The 20,272-nt window shown below is 51.3% G+C and overlaps 2 protein-coding genes across 8 annotated transcripts; both read left to right on the forward strand.

Annotated features, from left to right (window-relative positions):
- The first annotated feature begins 9,683 nt into the window (after positions 1 to 9,683).
- Positions 9,684 to 10,201, forward strand: LOC112314748 (AP-3 complex subunit sigma-1-like). Its single transcript, XM_045204531.2, has 2 exons — positions 9,684 to 9,972; positions 10,118 to 10,201. Exons 1-2 carry the CDS (start codon positions 9,700 to 9,702, stop codon positions 10,199 to 10,201), a joined length of 357 nt encoding a protein of 118 aa, XP_045060466.2. The 5' UTR covers positions 9,684 to 9,699.
- Positions 10,202 to 14,110: 3,909 nt separating this feature from the next.
- On the forward strand, positions 14,111 to 20,255 carry ACHE (acetylcholinesterase (Yt blood group)). 7 transcript variants are annotated; one of them, XM_053930482.1, is made up of 6 exons: positions 14,111 to 14,208; positions 15,306 to 15,491; positions 15,785 to 16,874; positions 17,226 to 17,710; positions 18,480 to 18,649; positions 18,763 to 19,447. In XM_053930482.1, exons 3-6 carry the CDS (start codon positions 15,810 to 15,812, stop codon positions 18,888 to 18,890), a joined length of 1,848 nt encoding a protein of 615 aa, XP_053786457.1. In that variant the 5' UTR covers positions 14,111 to 14,208; positions 15,306 to 15,491; positions 15,785 to 15,809; the 3' UTR covers positions 18,891 to 19,447. The 7 variants fall into 7 exon arrangements, with proteins under 7 accessions (XP_053786457.1, XP_053786458.1, XP_053786456.1 ...); XM_053930483.2 differs by having other exon boundaries at positions 14,129 to 14,208; positions 15,330 to 15,491; XM_045204471.2 differs by lacking the exon at positions 14,111 to 14,208 and adding an exon at positions 14,969 to 15,155 and having other exon boundaries at positions 15,788 to 16,874.
- The last annotated feature ends 17 nt before the right edge of the window (positions 20,256 to 20,272 follow it).

Here is a 20,272-nt window from a genome sequence, read left to right on the forward strand (position 1 = left end):
TAAAAATCAAGAAATAGGGTAATATTGAGGATAAGTCACAAAAGAATATATACAGTACAACTCCATGTATATGATTTTTAAAGGCTAATCTAAATAATATTTTGATTAACATTCCATGTATGTGTAGTAATGCCATAAAAAAATGAAACTATTTATTAATACAAAATTCAGGATTGTGGCTATCAAAAAGGAAGGAGCTGTATGAGAATGGTAAGAAATATCCAGGGAGTTTCCAAGCATGTATGTTCAATGTCCTAAGCTGGGTAGTGGGAACATGGGTTTTTTAATTATAATTCTTTTTAAAAATATATTTTATTGATTACGCTATTACAGTTTTCCCATTTCCCCCCTTTATTCCCCTCCACCCTGCACCCCACTACCTGCATTCCCAGCCCCTTAGTTCATGTCCATAGGTTGTACATATAAGTTTTTGGCTTATAGATTTCCTATACTATTCTTAACCTCCCCCTGTCTATGTTCTACCTACCATTTATTCTTATTCCCTGTACCTGTTCCCCCATTCTCCTCCATCCACCTCCCCACTGATAACCCTCTATGTGATCTCCATTTCTATTAATCTATTTCTGTTACAGTTGTTTGCTTAGTTTGTTTTTGTTTTTGTATTTTTTAGGTTCAGTTGTTCATAGTTGAGTTTGTTGTCATTTTACAGTTTGTATTTTTTATCTTCTTTTTCTTAGATAAGTCCCTTTAACATTTCATATAATAAGGGTTTGGTAAACTCCTTCAACTGGACCTTATCTGGGAAGCACTTTATCTGCCCTTTCATTCTAAATGTTAACTTTGCTGGATAGAGTAATCTTGGATGTAGGTCCTTGCCTTTCATGACTTTGAATACTTCTTTCCAGCGCCTTCTTGCCTACAAGATTTCTTTTGAGAAATCAGCTGATAGTCTTATGGACACTCCTTTGTAGGTAACTGTCTCCTTTTCTCTTGCTGCTTTTAAGATTCTCTCCTTTTCTTAAATCTTGGGTAATGTAATTAGGATGTGCCTTGGTGTGTGCTTGCTTGGGTCCAATTTCTTTGGGACTCTCTGGGTTTCCTGGACTTCCTGGAAGTCTATTTCCTTGTCCAGATTGGGGAAGTTCTCCTTCATCATTTGTTCAAATAAGTTTTCAATTTCTTCCTTTTCCTCTTCTTCTGGCATCACTATGATTTGAATGTTGGAATGCATAAAGATGTCCTGGAGGTTCCTAAGCTTCTCGTCATTTTTTTTTTTTGAATTCTTTTTTCTTCATTCTATTCTGGTTGAATGTTTATTTCTTCCTTCTGCTCCAAATCATTGATTTGAGTCCTGATTTCCTTCCCTTCACTGTTGGTTCCCCCTATGCATTTTCCTTTATCTCACTTTTCATAGCCGTCACTTTTTTCTCTATTTTGTGACCATACTCAACCATTTCTGTGAGCATCCTGATTACCAGTGTTTTGAACTCTGCATATAATAGATTGGCTATCTCTTCATCACTTAGTTGTATTTTTTCTGGAGCTTTGATCTGTTCTTTCATTTGGGCCATTTTTTTTTTTGTCTCCACATACCTGTTATGTAGTGAGGGGCAGAGCCTTAAGTATTGGCCAGGGTGGGGCAACCCACCTTGCTGCATTGGGGTGCTGTATGTGGGGGAGAGGTCCAAGAGGGAACAACACCACTTGCTTGGCTCTCTGTGCCTGGCTTTCAGTCACTTCCCTCACTACCCACAATCAAATTGGGCCCTTCTGGTGCTGATTCCCAGGTGGGTGGGTTTTTATACGTTCCAGGACCCTGTGGGTCTCTCCAGCATACTCTCCTGTGAGGCTGGAAGTTTCTTCCACCTCTGCAACCCCTACAAGTTTTTTTGGTCAGAGGTTTTGAGGCTTTGTTTTCCCACACTGGAACCCTGGGTTGTGCAGTTTGTCTGACTCCACATTTGTTCCTCCTGGTTTATCTGCACGCAAATGTGGGACCTCCTGCCCCAGTCCTTCAGCCGCCGCCTTGACACCCATCCTCTCCACCCCAGCTGCCCGGCTCCGCTCCTCTTACCAGTCTAGATGAATGTTTCTTCTTTAAATCCTTGGTTGTCAGACTTCCATACAGTTCAATTTTCTGGCAGTTGTATGTTTGTTTGTTTCTGGTTGTTTTTTGTTTTTAAATTTGTTGTTGTTGTCTGTCTTTTGTTTGTGCAAGGAGGCAAAGTGTATCCACCTATGCCTCCATCTTGGTCAGAAGTCCTCTATTATTATTCTTTAATAGTGTGTACATTTTCCACACTTTCTATAAATAATATATTTCTCCAAAATAATTTAAGGGAATTGATGGTAACATAACACATTCTAAATAACCAAATACTCAAGCTATTCTTTATTGAATTTATTGATGTAATATTGGTTCATAAAACCATACAGGTTTCAAGTGTACAACTCAACAAAACATCTGCACACTGCATCGTGCACCAATTTCCCAAGCAAAGTCTCTTTCCATCCCCATTTTCACCCCCTTTGCCCATCTCCACCTACCCCCACTGCCTTTCCCCTCTGGCTGTCACCATACTGTTGTCTGTTGTCTGTGTCTATGTGGTTTTTTGCTTAATCCCTTTACCTTTTTTCATCCAGCCCCCAACTCCCTCCCCTCTGACAGCTGTCAGTGTGTTCCATGTATCCATGCCTCTGTTTCTACTTTGTCAACATATTTTGTTCATTAGATTCCACATTAAGTGAGATCATATGTATCTGTCTTTCTCTGACTGGCTTATTTCACTTAGCATAATAATCTCTAAGTCCATCCATGCTTTCACAAAAGGTAAGATTTCCTTTGTATGGCCAAATAGCATTCCATTGTGTGAATCTACCACAGCTTTTGTATCCACTCATCTACTGATGGGCACTTGGGCTGTTTCCAGATCTTGGCTGTTGTACTCAAGATATCTTTTGAAGTAAAAAACAAGACAGGAATGCTCACTATTTCCATTATTATTTCAATATTGTTTTGGGAGTTTCAGCTAATGTAATAAGGAAAAATAAAATAAACACTTGGCATAAACAATAGAAAAATGTTAAATGCATCATTTTCTTGGTGATGCAATTGTATAATTAGAAAATCCAAAGATGTTAGTGGGGAGAAAATTGCCGTATTTTTCTGACTGTAAGACTCACCGGACCATAAGACGCACCCAGGGTTTAGAGGAGGAAAATAGGAAAAAAATTTTTGAAGCAAAAAATGTGGTAAAATATTTAATAACATCCTTTAAAGCAGAAATCCTTTTCTGCTTTGACATCTTTCCACAATCACAGTAGATTCAGCAGGAGACCACGGTACACTATTGTATCTTTCTACAACAAAATACAGTAGTGACAGAACTATCAGCACTGTGTCCTTCACAGTTATGGGGCACTGTAGCTGAGAACATCAGTGGATGACACGCTGTTATGGGGGGATCTGCTGTGACACTGTTATGGGGGGATCTGCTGCTGACACTGTTATGGGGGGATCTGCTGCTGACACTGTTATGGGGGGATCTGCTGCTGACACTGTTATAGGGGATCTGCTGCTGACACTGTTATGGGGGGATCTGCTGCTGACACTGTTATGGCGGGATCTGCTGCTGACACTGTTATGGGGGGATCTGCTGTGACACTGTTATGGGGGGATCTGCTGCAGACACTGTTATGGGGGGATCTGCTGTGACACTGTTATGGGGGGATCTGCTGCTGGAGGGCCACAGGTTGTGCAACACTCTTGTATGGGGACAGCAGTTTTGCACAACCTATGTGGCTCTGCAGCTGTTGCCAAATTACAGCTCCCATCATCCCAAGCTGTCCAAGCATGATGGGAGTTGTAGTTTTGCAACAGCTGCAGGGCCATATTGACAGGTGACCCTGCAGAGGAATTTGCCTATGTTAATGTTAATGGGGGACACACCAGTCACGTGATAGAGGCATGTACAGGGCGCCACAGGCTTTCTTTTCCTAATGTGCCTGCACCGCCTGTATACTCCTCCCTAGCACTACAGTGTGCCAGAGCGGGGACTGCGCTCCTGCCTCCCTTGCTTCGCACCACCCGGACACCCCCTCCTCCCAGCCCAGGGCCCACAACTTCGCCCCACTCCTGCTGCCACCAGCTTCCTGCAGCGGCGACCCAGCTCCTGCCTTCTGTGACCCCACTCCACTGCTGTGCCCCACCCCCCAGTGAGCTAGGTAAGCTACATTCGGACTATAAGATTCACCCCCATTTCCTCCCAAATTTGGGGAGGGGGAGTGTGTCTTATAGTCTGAAAAATACAGTACTATATTAATGAGAGACTTTAATAAGATGACTGAATAGGTTATAAAAATAATCTTCTCCATTCTAAAAATAACCGGCTAGAAATGGATATTAGAAGAAGTGTTCCATTCACAATAGAAACTCAAATAGAAAAATATTTAGAAATAAATTTAACAAAAAAGAACATATATGAGAAAACGTGTAAGACTTGACTATTCAAGGTCATAGGGCAAGATCTAAACAAATGGAAAAGATGTACCAAGTTCTTGGGTATAAAGATTTTTACAACAAAAACATGTCAAGTTCCCTAAAATTAATGTACACATTTCATGCAATTTTAATTTAGATAACAACAGGGTTGAATTTTTTTTTAAGATTTTATTTATTTATTTTTAGAGAGAGGGGGAAGGAAGGAGAAAGAGAGGGAAAGAAACATCAATGTGTGGTTGCCTCTCGCATGCCCCCCACTGGGGACCTGGCCTGCAACCCAGATGTGTGCCCTGACTGGGAATTGAACCAGTGATTCGCTTATCTGATTCTCAGGCCAGCACTCAGTCCACTGAGCCACACCAGCCAGGGCAGGGTTGGATATTTTTAAGTGAATGCAATTACCTTAAAATTCATGTAGATGAATAGTATCTAAGAATATACTATAAAACAGAAAAATAAGTGTGAGGCTTGCTTTGTTGTATACTTAAAAACATACTATAAAACTACCGTAATCCAAACAGTATGGTGTTGCCATAAGAATAAGCAATAGATCCATGAAACAATGGAAGAGCCAGAAGTAAATCCAATTATTTGAATATACAACAAAGATGAAATTTAATTCAGATGAATTGTTTATTTAAAAACACAACTGACTATCCACATAACAGAAAATAAAGTTAGATCTTACAATATTAAAATATAAAGCAAACTAAATCAAAGACCTGAGGAAAAAAACTAAAAACTCTGGAGGAAATTTTATAAGACTATGTGTATAACTTGGGAGCTGAAGAAACTATTTTAATCAAAATGCAAAACCCAAAAGCTATAAAAATAAAATTCCACATATCTTACTACATGAAAAAGTAACTTTTTGGGTGTAGGGGAAAGATGCCAAAACAATACAAAGTAGACAAAATAGATGTGGTGGGGGCAGATTATTTGTAATGTGAATGACAGATAAAGGGTTAATATCTATAATATACAAAGAGCACTCACAAATTTATATTTAAAAAACAAATTGTTCAACCCTAGCCTCATGGGCACTATATATTTAATGTCTTCAAAAATACTTTCAGGATGAGTAGTATGCTTTTTCTGGTTATTTAAATGGCCCGTAGCATGGTTATTTTGTTTTGTTTTCATTGCGATATAGTTGACATATAACATTACCTTAGTTTCAGGTGTATAATATCACATAATGATTCAATATATGTCTATATTGTGAAATGAGCACCACAGTAAGTCTAGTTAACATCCATGACCTCACATAGTTACAAATTATTTTCTTGCGATGAGAACTTTTATGACTTACTCTCTTAGCAACTTTCAAATACGCAGCACATTACTCACTACAGTCACCGTGATGCGCGTTACCTCCACAGGACTTGTTTATCTTGTGACTAGAAGTTTGTACCTCTTGACCACCTGCACCCATTTCTCCCACCCTTCACCCCTCACCTTTGGCAACCACCAATCTGTTCTTTGTGTCAATGAGTTTTATTTCGCTTTGTTTATTCTTCTACCTCACTATCTGAATTTTTTCCATTGTCCTCGAACCCCAGGCTCCCTGAGGATGTCAGACCCTTCTTCCCACTTTTCCAAGAGCCCTCCAGCCTACAGAGAAGGAGCTGGGGGAGGGACACTCTTTCCCCTTCAATCTCAATCCCTGAAAACCATGGAGCCCCAGGAAAGGAGGTGGTCTGGGCAGAGTGAAGAGGTTTCAGAAGGGGCCCCTGAGATGGGATGGTGAGGAAAGAGTCAGGGAGATAAGGCTGGGCGCTGAGGGACCGCTGTGGCGGCCTGGGGGTTCAGGATGGGATGGAGAGACTCTGACCACTATGGGGGCTGGGCATCCCACGCCCTCCTGCCCTGGCCTGGCTGAACTTGCCGGTCCTGCATTCAGGGGAGCTGTCAGAGTATGGGAGTGAGGTCCCAGGTGAAGAGAAGGAAAGGTCCCTGAGAACTGCAGAAACCATTACCTGCCCTTCTTCTCCCCCAGAGTTGGGTATTCTTCATCTGCCTTCCCACGGCAGAATGCTGGAGCAATCCCCAGGCGTCTGTCACCTAGACCTATTTTCATGGTGCAAGATGTCTAGCAGATCTGACAGGCAGGATCCCCACATGAGGCCTGAGAGGGGGAGAGAAAAATGGAGGTGGGGGACGGAAGTGGGGAAGGGAGTGGGGGAGAGCGGGAGGCAGGTAGGAACTGTCCCAGGAAACTCATGGTAGAGGCCTGCCCCACTGCCTTTCTTTTCTTGAACTCTGGTTCACTTTCTGGAAGTCGCAGAACAGGTGAGCGGCTCTGTAGCACGCCAACACCAGTGCAGGTCAGAGTTCTCATCCGAAGTCCAAGGCCTCCACTTACCAGCTGATAAGAATAAACAAAAGCTTAATCTCTGTGATTCAGTTTCCGTTTCCCGACTGTTCAGTTCTGAGAATAATAATAGGGCGTGCCCCCTGTAATGTTGTAATCAGGAGTTAAGTGGGACGGTTTTTTTTAACCCTCACCTGAGGATATATTTTTTGATTTTAGAGAGAGAAGAAGTGGGGGGAGAGAGAGGGTGGGAGACAGAAACATCAATGTGAGAGAAAAACATTGATTGGTTGCCTCCCTTATGCACCCCAACTGGGGATTGAACCTGCAACCCAGGTATGTGTCCTGACCAGGAATCGAACCAGCAAACTTTTGGTGTACTAGACGACACTGGAACCAACTGAGCTGCCAGAGCTGGGGTGATGATTTTTAGCAAAGTATTCTGGCCAGCGCCTGGCAAACAAACCCCCAGTAAATGCTAACGTGACAGTAACACTGGGTCTGACTATACTCGCCGACCCACTCTGGTTTCCCCAACGCTGCAGATGATGACCTGGGGCTCTAGCCCTCCACAGCACTGTTGGCCATGTGGCCAGCCTTGCAGCCAGCCCGCACTGCCTCCTGTGAAGGTGGAGGAATCCCAGGCAAGCTCTGCCCACTTCTGCACCCCTCCACTGTGCGATGCCTGTTGTCCCTGGAATCACAGCCAGCTTCATCCAAGGAATCTCTGCTTTGGGATGCTCTCATTGGCTGGCTGACACCTGCAGAAACCACTGGAGACATTTTCAGGAGCTCCCAGGGTGTCCGATATAGACAGTACCTGGGGCAACCTCGCTGTCCCCAAGAGGCCATGCAAGAGGCACTGCTAATATGTAAACCAAAACCAGCATCAGGGTGGGCTGGGGCCAGAATCTGCACAGGCCGTGGGTCTGCACGCTAGGGACCTTGTCAGTTGGGAGCTGAGTCATACTCCAGGAACTTGATTTCCTCTGGGGTTGACACCAGGGCCGATAAATGGTAACACGAGGCAAAATGTACCCCTGGTGAATTAAATTATACATTTCACTCCTTTCAGAACCGTTATAGTCTATGGACAGAAATCAACCTGAGAAGGGTACCCATGTCTGTAATCCGTTCTGAGTACAGGATATGAAACCCACTCCCCCCTACCTCCTGCTAGAAAGGGGGTGAGAATAAGCAGAAGGACGTCTAATGAACTGCATGAGAAACACTGTAAACTGGTTAAATGTTTAACAGAATTGTGAAAATAAAATTAGCCCATCCAGAGACAAGCTAGAAATTGTGTGAAATGCTCAAAACTAGCAAAAGCAAAAAGGTAAAAACAGGATGGATAAGTCCAAGGAGGACTCATGTAAAATGATGTCCCTTAGGCCAGTCTCCAGAAGGCATTACAGGAAGGTGTAGGGAGAAGGGAGGAAAGTCTCTTGCCTGGCTCAAGCTCCCAACTCTGCAGGTTAACCACCCCACTTAAGAGGGTTGGGGCAGTGGCCTCAGGCAATGGCTAGTTCCGGTATCTGCTCTCTTCTTCCTTAGTATTAGGACAGCAAAACTTCCGATGAGTACAAAATCACCCAGAACAAAAACTACACCTCTGAACCTCCTGCATAGCCAATTACGAGTTTAGGATTAAGTTCTGGCCAGTGGGAGGCACATGAAGGGCAGTGTGTATGATTTCTAAAAAAATGTCTTTAAAGGGAGGAGCAATGCCCTCCTTCAGTCCTTCCTCCTTCCTGCGGGCTGGAATGCAGACGTTGTGGCTGACGCTCTAGCAACGACATTACACCATGAAACTGCAGCGACATGATGGTTGAGTAACACAGTCCTGTGCAAAGGAGCCTGGTCTCTGGCCTCCAGGGCACCCTGCCAACCTTACATGGCCTACTTCTAGGTCTCCTTTATGTAAGAGAAAAATATATTTCCATTATTGTTTGGTTTTCTGTACCGCATAGCTGAACTAAATCTTAACCAATGAACAGAGGAGAGGAGAATCCTTTTTGTTGGCAGAGACAGGGCAAGAACTGCAATAGAAGTAGGGGTTCCTGTGTTGGCAAAACTAAGACACAGACATGCAAATGAAGTGGGAGTGTTCCCTGAATTGGTAGAACTGGCAGGAGAATCAAGACTAATTCCTGGAATAACAGCCATGGTGGAGGAAGAAATGGAAGAATCAAGGACATGCCTGTAGTGGTGGCTGAGGAGGGCAGGGCCACAGAGGACACTGGGGAGGTTACTATGTTGGACTATGTAGGGAAAGGTGCCATGGCTCGACGGGTGAGTTGAGGCCCTGTGTTGACTAAGGTTGGTAAAAGAGGAATTGTTCCTGGAAGTTCTATCCATTTTAAAAAACAAGCTCAAATCCTTGTCCATCTCCCTTCGTGGCCAGAGGTGTCCCTGTTAGTTCTTGTACTTGCTGAAGGCCCACAGCACCTCTCGATGATGCTCACAGCTTGTCCTCAGCGGTTTGGGCTGACTGTGGGGTCACCTAGTCCAGCATTTCTCCTCAGGTGGTCCTCATGGGACTGCCCTGATGACTTGCTAAAAATACAGATGTAAGGACTCTACCCAGCACCAAGTGGAGCAGCCCCTCTAAGGGGCCCCCATCATTCTGACATACACGTAAGTGCAATCCATCATTTTACACCGGGGGAAACTGAGGCCCAGACAAGTAGTGTGACTTTCCAGAGGTCTCACTGCAAGCACTGGGCCATAACCCAGGAATCAGGACATCCAGTCCAGGGCTTACTCCAAGGCCCTGTGGATCTCCCAACCCCTGCACCCTTTATCCTGGCTCTCTGGGGTGGTCCCCCGCTAATTAAAAATCCCTCTGAGAAGGAGGCTCACCAGTGAGATCCCGAGGGGAGGCTGAGCACCAGCCCTCCGCCCTGGCCCCCAGCACCCGGCTATGACCAAGGTGGTCCTCATCTGCAGCCACCACAGGAAGCCACAGCGCTCCGAGTTCCACCAGCTTTGCGGTGAAGATCCTCAGCAGCAAATCATCAGGGATACATTCCATTTGGTATCCAAGAGAGATGAAAGTGTTTGTAGTTTCCTTAAAAGGGGATTATTAATTGGAGAATCTGACAACAAACTGATTGATAGGCATTGTGCAATGTTATATTTTGTCTTCTGTGTGGAGTTTTCAGACAGTGAACTTGGCATTGGAGATATCATTCAAGTACTTGGATAAACATTAGGCAAGTGTTTTGAAAATGTCTGTGTACTGGATTTAATTTTCTATGTAAACAAGGTTCACAATATTCCTGCAGAGGTGGTCATGGGGAAGGGGTACTGGAGGCCAACATTAACTGGAAAAATCGGAGGCCAGTCTGACGGGAGCTCCAGCCCATGCTACGTCAGCTGTAAAGAATGTGAATCTTCCTGAGATCCCAAGAAGTATTTGGTGACATCAATATAAAAGTGCCAAACCTGTCCTCTTTTAAAGAAAAAATGTAAAAGGCCACGCCTAGGTGAAATCCACGGGGAAAGACCATCTAAACTGGCCATGCGGTTATTTACCAAAAATAGAGGGAGAGAGTGTTAACTTTCGCTCCTGGATTTAAGTCGAGGTGCTGTGGAGAAGCTGTGTACGATCAGGATGGCGGTTCAATGCTGCTTTCCTTACTCAGCGATTTTTGAAGAAATCGAGTAGTTCCAGTGTGATTTTTTTTCTTTCTTTTCTAAACCGCATTCCAATGGCCCTGGCTGGTGTGGCTCAGTTGGTCGGGCAGTCCTGCAAACCGAAAGGTCACTGGTTCAATTCCCGAGTCAGGACACATGCCTGGGTTGCAGGTTCCGGGTATGTAAGGCAGCGGATCCATGTTTCTCTCCCTCTCTTTCTCCTTCCCTCCCCCTCTCTCTAAAATCAAAAATAAAAATAATAAACTGCATTCCTATGGCACCTTAAGGCATGCCTCTCTGTATTGACTATAACAGAATTTTTTTTTAATGTTTGAGACATTTTTTTAAATTATGTACAACCCAAAATGTTGGTGTTTTGTACAGATCACAAGTGCAATATTCCTTAATTCTTTCTGTTATTTGTCACAATTGTTATTTAAAGAACCACGCGTGCATTGCCTGAAAACATTATGATGTTTTTCTCTCTGTTTAAATAAACTCCAAGGTAACTGGACTTCTAGAGCACCTTTCTGTTTTCTTGATACCTACTTTAGCAATAAGTTTTTATGACCCTCTGACTCGACAAAGTAAAAAAAGTATATTTTATCACTGTTGTAAAAATAAATTGCCCTGGATGGTGTAGCTCAGTGTACTGAGCATGGACTGTGAGCCAGAGGGTCACCAATTCAATTCCCACTCAGGGCACACGCCTGGGTTGCAGGCCAGATCCCCAGTATGGGGTGTGTGAGAAGCAACCACACATTGATAGTTCTCTCCTCCTCTTTCTCCTTATCTTCCCCTCTCCCTAAAAATAAATAAATAAAATCTTTAAATACATACATACATACATAAATAGTATACGCTTAAAATTAAAAAAAAAAAAAAAAAAACTCCCTGAGATGGAAACACAATCTGCATGGTCTCCTCCACCCTCACAATCCTGGGACACACTGCAGGCTGAGGACACACCCGTGGCCCAAGGGCACATCTCCCAGAGCTGCTTATAGCTGCAAAGACCTGGGCCTCCTTCCGCAACACCCACCTGAGAAGCAAAGGGCCTGCGTGCCCTAGCACTCCGTGCCATCTTGCAGACTCATGTCAATGAACATTCAACTGACCCCTCCCTGACCCAGGGTATGGGGACGTACATCCGGGGCTCCAGGAGTAGGACACCCTCCTCGGATTCCAACCCACTCCCCAGAACCCTGCCTGCCCTTCTTCCCATCTCCCCAGGCCTGGGGAGTGGGGAGAGGGTACCGACATTAATGGCTGCATCCTCTCTTGCCCCAGATTCTCCAGCATCTCTGGAAACTCTACTTCCTCTTCCCTCCCCTGTTGCCTGACTCTCCACAGTCCCCATCCCTGAAAGGAATAAAGTTCTGACTGGCTTCAGAACTTTTCACAACCCACCTTGCCCTTACCTCCCATGGATCCCTCACCGTACTGCCTCACTGATGCCGTCCCCAGGCAGGCAGGAACTACCCTTGATTTTGCTCTCCACTCCAGCTCCTGCAGACATAATATCTGGACATTTTTTCTGGCTAAATCCACTTAACACCCTCCAGATGAATATACGATTTGCCTTCTTGAGAGATTCCGGATCACCATAGGTGTCCTGTCTTTGACTCCAGAGGCAGGTCCAGGCTTTCAGCACTGACCTCTCCGAGGCAGTCTCTGCTGGGCCAGCTCCTAGAACATGCCCTGTCCTTGCACCTTCCACTGTTTAAGGTATCACTAGTTCACGATAACCCTGGGCTATAAGCTGTCTCTTCCTTCTCTGTCTTCGTGGTACAGGCCTCGGGACGCTTGGCTAGAGAAGTCAGGTGAGGCACTTGCACGGGGCAGCCCTTTTCGGAGAGCGACAGGGAGGCAAGCCCCCATCGCTGTCAGGGCCTTCACAGGCCAAAAATTTCCACAGCCTTAGGCCTGGAGCAGGCCTCTGCTCATTCATTCATAGTTGATTGTTATCATTCTAATAATTCATAATTACCACACTGGGAGACCTGCCTCATATCCTTTTCTCCCGCAGCTGTACTGGCTGTCAATTTTTCTGTCTCCTGTCTCTATTCACAACCCTAATGACTAGGGATATGGTCTGACTACTGGGGAGCCCTCAAACAGTGACGCCAGGACGCTGAAGGCAGGACGCAGGGAACCTTGGCGTCCCTGCGGGGGATTTGGGGTGCCTGAAGACTGCAGCGCGGGGATCCGGAAGGTGGGAAGAGGTGACGTGCGGTTTTATCGCCGCGGTCCAACCCCGTCCTCCAGGCCAGAGCGGCTGCCTTCGGCGCCACCTGGCGGCCACCGCCCTCTAGTGCACTAGACTTAGCTAGGGTCCTCGGCCCTGCAGAGGCCGGTTCCCGCAGGGCGCACCGGCGAGCTGTGGGGGTGGGGAGTGCCAGCGAGGAGAACCAGGACCGGGCAGCCCAGGAAGGGGCACATTTCTGGATTCCTGAGGACCCCACGACACTCCTGAGACCCCAGATGCGGTGCCCTCGTCCCCTTACAACTGCGGGCGCGAGCCGGGAACTCTATGGGGTGCTAGGCGACTGGGTGACCGTGAGCGCGCGCGGCCGCCCCACGCGGCGCCCCGCACTGTCGCTCTCTCGCGCGCACGCCAGGACGCTTGCCCGCGCCGGCGATACTCCAAGCAGCGGGCCGGAGGTTCGGGAGAAGGCCACCCAGAGAGTGTGGCATCTTTGGGGAGCTCAACGATGCGGGCACCGCCTCACACTATTCCGCCCTCACCTCGAGCGTGAAACGCTATCGCTGCCACGCTTTCCTATGGGTGATCCCCTAGGGCTGGACGTGGTGGTCCGTGCGGCTCCGGCCCCTCGGAACAGTCTAGGGGGCCCCGGGCAAGGCCGCTCCCACCTGCCCGTCGCAGCGGCCAATAAGAGCCCGGCATAGTGATGTCATACCTACTGGCCCCAGTTTACGAAAGTCCGAGGTCACCCGTCAAGAAAGCAGCGCAAACCCACCCGCAGGGGTTCCGGAAGTTTCTACTGCGGCAGCGGAGGGCGGCCTCGCACCTCACCCTTTGGCGTGCCACCACTATGGCCTTCCATCTGGAGTGTCCGCGAGTCACTTCTCCCCCCTCCCGTCTCCTTTATGGGGGTCCCCTTTATTTCCACTCATGATCTCATGTCCACATCTTCATTTCCACAGTTGCGCCCTCGTCCCCAAGAGTGTCCCATGTCACCTTTTCTCCAGCACTATCACCCGTTCCTCTGAGGGGGGTCCTCAGCCACACTTTCACATGACGATACTCCCCCCATGCCATCCCTGCTGTGTTGTGGCCAGGGATGCTCATTTATTCGTCCCCCAGCCCCGACCGAGGTTGTCACCCTGTCCAGAGTGTCCATCTGTCCGTCAATGTCTCACTGCGTTTGTGGCTGTCATTGCATGAGACCGTCCGTCTGCGTGTGTCTGTTTCCGCGGGTTTCTGTTCATATGTCGGTCTCGTGGGCGTCTACTCCGCCACTGCGGGTCTTTTGGTAGTGCGTGTCACGGTGTGTCTGGACGTCTGTCGGCGTCTATCACGGGCTCCGTCTGGGCCTCGGGGTCTGTGGGTCCCAGGGAGGAAGAGGGAGAGGAGGTGGCAGCTCCAGGCGGTGGGGAGGGGAGGGGGCGGAGACAGTGGGCGGAGGCGGGGGCGCCGCGCCGGGCCGGAGGGGGTGTGTGCGGGGGGCCGGAGGCGGCGGCTGTCAGAGTCTGCTCAGCCAGCGCCCGGGAACATCGGCCGCCTCCAGCTCCCGGCGCGGCCCGGCCCGGCCCCGCTCGGCCGCCTCAGGTGAGTCTCCGGCCCCGCCCGGGACCCTCCCCCAGCCTTCGGCCCCTTCCGCGTCCGGGGCACAGTGCACTCCCGGAGGGATCCAGGCCCCCAAACCTGACGCCCACTGCGCCCCCGGGCCTGCCCTGCGACGCCCCCCGCCACCCCACACTCATCCTTAACTCTTCGCTCGCCGCTGGAGACTTACGGTCGCCTGCGTAGGTAGCCAGCACCCCGAACGGCGGGCCGCTGCCTCTGCTCTCGATTTCCTGTGGGGACCCCCGAGCGCCCCTTGCCCGGTGGCCCTCAAGTCTGGAGCCACTATAAGACGCCCCCTGATTGGGGCGGAACCCGGTCTACGCAGGTTCCTGGCGTCCGGCTGCCATTTCCCCCGACCCCACCCCAATCCTGCGACCTGAGCGCCCCTGCGAAGCGCCCAGCGTAAGCCCCCTGCCAGGCCCAGGCATCCCCCTCCCGCGGGGACTCCGTCTCTATTTGGAAGGAAGGGGAGGCTCAGCGGAAGCCCCGAGTTATAATTAGCCCCACTCGAGTTTCCTAGTTAATCTCAGCACCATCACCACCCTATCTCAGGACGCCGGCGGCTGGGTGACCGCCGCGAGAGGGGGGAGTTCCGACCCAGGGAATTTTGATCCTTTGGCTGGAGATGCCGGAACCACAGCAGCTGCTGCCCCAAAATAGCGCCCCCGCCCCTGCAGCGGGGGATCTCCGGAGCTCCGAGCACAGAAGCATCCCGGTTCGGTCGTCAGACCCCTCTGCAGTGTCCGCAAGCCCCCAGACCCCCGCCCTAAGTTCCCGGCTTCTTTACTCCGGGCGGGGAGCGCCGATATTTTCTCGGTCTCTAGTGCCCCCTACTGGCGACAGCATGCACAGCAGCATCGGACGAATTGAGGACTGGAGTACTGGGGTCCAAGGCTGGCGGATCCGTTCTCTGAGGCTAGACGACAGGGGTGCGCAACTGACAGGCACCCAAGGGTACCAGCGCTCTGTGCCAGACAGTGGATGAGGCGGGATGGGCGGGTAGAGTGTGGAGTAGGCAGGATTTGGGGTGCCCCAGAAGTTGCGGTTCCCACACCCTGAATGCCCAACCCACCCTCCAGGGCCCCGGCCCTGGCCAACGGCAGAAGCAGCTGCGCCTTCACGCCACCGCAAGCGCCCCCATCCGCGTCGCGTCAGCGAGGGCCCCGCCCCTGTCTTGTGGCCAGTGCGTGGACTGCGGCCTCTGGTGCGGGTACCCGCACTGCTCGCACTGGGCCCAAACCAGTCCACCCAGCTGGGGGAAGGAGGTGAGGGCAGTGGGTCCTCTGTGGGGCAGGGGAGGGTATTGTTTGGAAGGTCTCATCTCTGTTCCTTACATTTGTCTGTCTGGGTGTATGTGTGCCTGATCTCTGTGCCCTCTTGCTTCTCTGTCTGCCTGTGTCCTTGTCTCTGTTGGTCTGTCCCCCTTCCTCCATTTCCCGCTTCCTCTTTGCCAGCCTGCCCCACCTCCTCTGCAGTTTAGAGATAACCCTGGAGCAGGAGTGTTACCTAATCTTCCTAGCAGCCTCAGGCCTTCATCCTCTGCCTTTCTTTCTCCCAGCAGCTGCCCGCCTGCCTTGGTAGCCATGAGGCCCCCATGCTGTCCCCTGCACACTCTCTTCCCAGCGTCCCCACTTCTCCTCCTCCTCTTTCTCCTGGGAGGAGGGGCAGAAGCTGAGCACCCGGAGGACCCAGAGCTGCTGGTGACAGTGCGTGGGGGCCATCTTCGGGGCATCCGCCTAATGGCCCCTGGGGGCCCTGTCTCTGCTTTTCTGGGCATCCCCTTCGCAGAGCCACCCGTGGGCCCCCGTCGCTTTCTGCCACCGGAGCCCAAGCGGCCCTGGTCAGGGGTGCTGGATGCCACAGCCTTCCAAAGTGTCTGCTACCAATACGTGGACACCTTGTACCCTGGCTTTGAGGGCATCGAGATGTGGAACCCCAACCGTGAGCTGAGTGAGAACTGCTTGTACCTCAACGTGTGGACACCATACCCTCGGCCTGCGTCCCCCGCCCCTGTCCTCGTCTGGATCTATGGGGGTGGCTTCTACAGTGGGGCCTCCTCCCTGGATGTGTATGATGGCCGCTTCCTGGCCCAAGCAGAGGGGACTGTGCTGGTATCCATGAACTACCGGGTGGGAGCCTTTGGCTTCCTGGCCCTGCCAGGAAGCAGGGAGGCCCCAGGCAATGTGGGTCTCCTGGACCAGAGGCTGGCCCTGCAGTGGGTACAGGAGAACATAGCAGCCTTCGGGGGGGACCCAATGTCAGTGACTCTGTTTGGGGAAAGTGCAGGTGCTGCCTCTGTGGGCATGCACCTTCTGTCCCCACCCAGCCGGACCCTGTTCCACAGGGCTGTGCTGCAGAGTGGTGCACCCAATGGGCCATGGGCTACGGTGGGCATGGGAGAGGCCCGCCGAAGGGCCACACTACTAGCTCGCCTTGTAGGCTGTCCCCCAGGTGGGGCTGGTAGCAATGACACAGAGTTGGTTGCCTGCCTGCGGACACGGCCAGCTCAGGACCTGGTGGACCACGAGTGGCATGTGCTGCCTCAGGAAAGCGTCTTCCGCTTCTCTTTTGTGCCTGTGATAGACGGAGACTTCCTCAGTGACACGCCCGAGGCCCTCATCAATGCTGGAGACTTCCAGGGCCTGCAGGTGACTCATGGCTGGAGTGGGTGGAACTGGTTCCTCTAGGCTTGTTCTCCCACCCACCCTCCCCCTGGGGACCCAGGCATGAGGGATCTATGAGACCCATTCCCAAAGGCCCAGGCTTCTCTTCCTTGAGGGCTTGATCCCAGGGTGGCCAGTGGGACAGAGAGAAAAAGAAAATATGGGTATATTTTTTCCTTCTCTCCACCTATTCCCCAATCTCCTACTCTCTTCCTGTGGTTCTGCATCTGTAACTGTTCATCTCTCTGGTTTTTTGTCCACCTGTTTTTGTCTGCGTGTCTGTCTGTGTCTGGCCCCACCTCCACCCATGCCCATTACTTCATCCTGTTCCCCCAGGTGCTGGTGGGTGTGGTGAAGGATGAGGGCTCCTATTTTCTGGTTTACGGGGCCCCAGGCTTCAGCAAAGACAACGAATCTCTCATCAGCCGGGCACAGTTCCTGGCCGGGGTGCGGGTTGGGGTCCCCCAGGCAAGTGACCTGGCTGCCGAGGCTGTGGTCCTGCATTACACAGACTGGCTGAACCCTGAGGACCCAGCACGCCTGAGGGAGGCCATGAGTGATGTGGTGGGCGACCACAATGTCGTGTGCCCTGTGGCCCAACTGGCTGGACGACTGGCTGCCCAGGGTGCTCGGGTATATGCCTACATCTTTGAACACCGTGCGTCTACGCTCTCCTGGCCCCTCTGGATGGGGGTGCCCCACGGCTACGAGATCGAGTTCATCTTTGGGCTCCCCCTGGAACCCTCGCTAAACTACACCATCGAGGAGAGAGCCTTTGCCCAGCGACTGATGAAATACTGGGCCAACTTCGCCCGCACAGGGTCAGCAGTGAGGAGGGGAGGATGGCCTCTGGGAGCTAGGGAGGCAGGGGGCACAGAGAGAGAAAGTGGAAGGCAAGCAGAGACAGAGGCAGACAAGAGGGCTAGGAAGAGAGGAGGAAGTTCACAAAGGAAAGGAGACAAAAGGGGAGAGAGAGAATGACCAAGGAGAATGGGAGAGGAAGGAAGGAGGAAGTGGGGCGGCAGACCCTGAAGAGACGAGGACAGCAACAGAGACAGGCAAAGAGAAGAGCCCAACAAAGAGAAACAGGAGTTACCACAGTAGCTGAGTGTGAACTGTGGAGCTGGATCAATTGGATCAGTGGTGATTTTATTAGCTGTGATGCATGAGTGCACACATTTTACCTGTCTGAAGAAGGGGACAATAAATCCAACATCACATGGGTCTTGTTAAAAGCAAATGTGATGTTTGTAGAAATAGGACTGGGTTTGGTTACACTGTAAGGGCTCGATAAATCATGAATTTTTTAAAAGAGAGAAACAGACGACGATGGAGCAGGAAAATTGAAGGAAAGGGAGAGGAGAGACAGAAAGCGGGCAGGAGGAAGGGGAAGACTCTAGATGATGAGGGTTACTGGAGAAGAAAAAGAAGGATTGAAGCGTACTGGGAGGGAAGGGATGGGGCTCTCCTTGGAGCGAAGAGGGCATGGGATCTGGAAGCAGACTGCCTCTTCCTACTCTCCATCGCCATTCCCCAACCCCAGGGCAAGTCGGGCTTGCCTGGGGCTGAGCCTTCCCTTTCCTTCCACAGGGACCCCAATGACCCCCGGGACCCCAAAGCCCCGCAGTGGCCACCATACACGGGGGGAGCGCAGCAGTACGTGAGCCTCAACCTGCGGCCGCTGGAGGTGCGGCGGGGGCTGCGCGCCCAGGCCTGTGCCTTCTGGAACGGTTTCCTACCCAAATTGCTCAGCGCCACCGGTATGCAGGGACCAGTGGGCAGGGGCTGAGCAGAGGGGGGAGAAGTGGGGCGCGGAGAGAGAGTGGGCAATGGAAGCCGGCGGGGTGTATAACCCCTCTCTTCTCCCCACCAGCCTCGGAGGCTCCCAGCAGCTGCCCAGGCCCCGCCCACGGGGAGGCTGCCCCGAGGCCCAGACCCGGCCTCCCCCTCCCCCTCCTTCTTTTTCTCCTTTTCTCCGGCCTCATCGGGCCCCTCCTCTAATGAGTAGTCGGACCGTGGGGAAGGGCCCCACTCAGGGATCTCCGACCCAGCGCCCCCTCCCTCCTCAGAAAGCCTCAAACTGGACAGGGGGAGCGGTGACCTACGACCCATCTCAGGGACCCACACGCCTTTGTTTAAATGGAAAAGAAAAGGCCAATTTTCTTTTTTTATAAAATTATTCCTTGGAGCCTGAGCCTGGTGTTGGGGGGAGAGGGAAGACCTGGGACTAGATAGCACCTCCCCGTGGGGCTATAACTGTCAACCATTTCTGTCTCTTTTTTCCCCCATCAATCCATGGATGATGCTCCACCCTCCTGATCCCTTCCGTCCTCCTGTCTTCCGGTCATTTTCTACCCCTCCATCCTCCTTCCCGCCATCCTTCTCTGGTCCCCCTCTATCTTCATCTTCCCCGGTCTTTCGCCTCATATTCTGATCCTCTTTCCACCACGGCACGTGGCCTCCTACTTACTCCTTGTGTCCTCCTGCACTCACGCCCCCTACCCCATGTCCATTCCCTGGCCTTCCCCACGTCCTCCTCCCACTCCCTTGCCGGGCGCCCTGGCTGCAGACACGCTGGACGAGGCAGAGCGCCAGTGGAAGGCCGAGTTCCACCGCTGGAGCTCCTACATGGTGCACTGGAAGAACCAGTTTGACCATTACAGCAAACAGGATCGCTGCTCAGACCTGTGACCCAGGCGGGACCCCCACGTTCCACCACCCCGCCCGCCCCTCCCGGTCCCCTAGCTGTATATACTATTTATCTAAGGGCTGGGATATAAGAGAGGAGCCCTAGCCCTTGCCCGCCCCGACTCCCTCCCTCTCCCGGGGCTCCCAGTCTTCTGCGTCTTCTGCATGTCTCGGCCGAGCCCCTACCCCGCGGTGCCTTCGCCCCTCTGGGCTGCCAATAAACTGTTACAGCCAAAGGCGTGTGCGCGATTGGGAAGCCGGGGTCTAGCAGAACGCCTAGCCGTTAGGGCTGAGGGAATGGAGGGGTGGTCGCGGGAGCCTGCGGACTGGCCCAGTTAGAGGTGGGACACTGGGCGCCCGTTCCTGCCTCCGCAAGGCGGAGCTTGCGTCTGCGCAGTCACGCAGGTGCGGCGGTGCATTATGGGAACCTTGCGGGTCGACTTCGTATCCACCGCTTCCCAGTGCCGGGAGAGGTTGTCGCCGGAGCCTGCCTGCCAGTCCTGCCCGCAGCTAGCCCAAGACCCGGCGCTGAGAGTAAGTGCTGGAGCCCGAGTTCTCCCTGGAGTTCGCCCCGCGCCGCCAGACGACATCTACCCTGCCGGTACAAGCTCCGCTCCCGCTGACCGCCCTGGAGCTGCTAAAGGATGTCCACCTGGGCCTTGCCCCACCCGGCCATGGCGCTGTTCGTTTGGCTA

This window comes from Desmodus rotundus, chromosome 1 (assembly GCF_022682495.2).
Source record: "Desmodus rotundus isolate HL8 chromosome 1, HLdesRot8A.1, whole genome shotgun sequence".
Classification (NCBI taxonomy): Eukaryota; Metazoa; Chordata; class Mammalia; order Chiroptera; family Phyllostomidae; genus Desmodus; species Desmodus rotundus.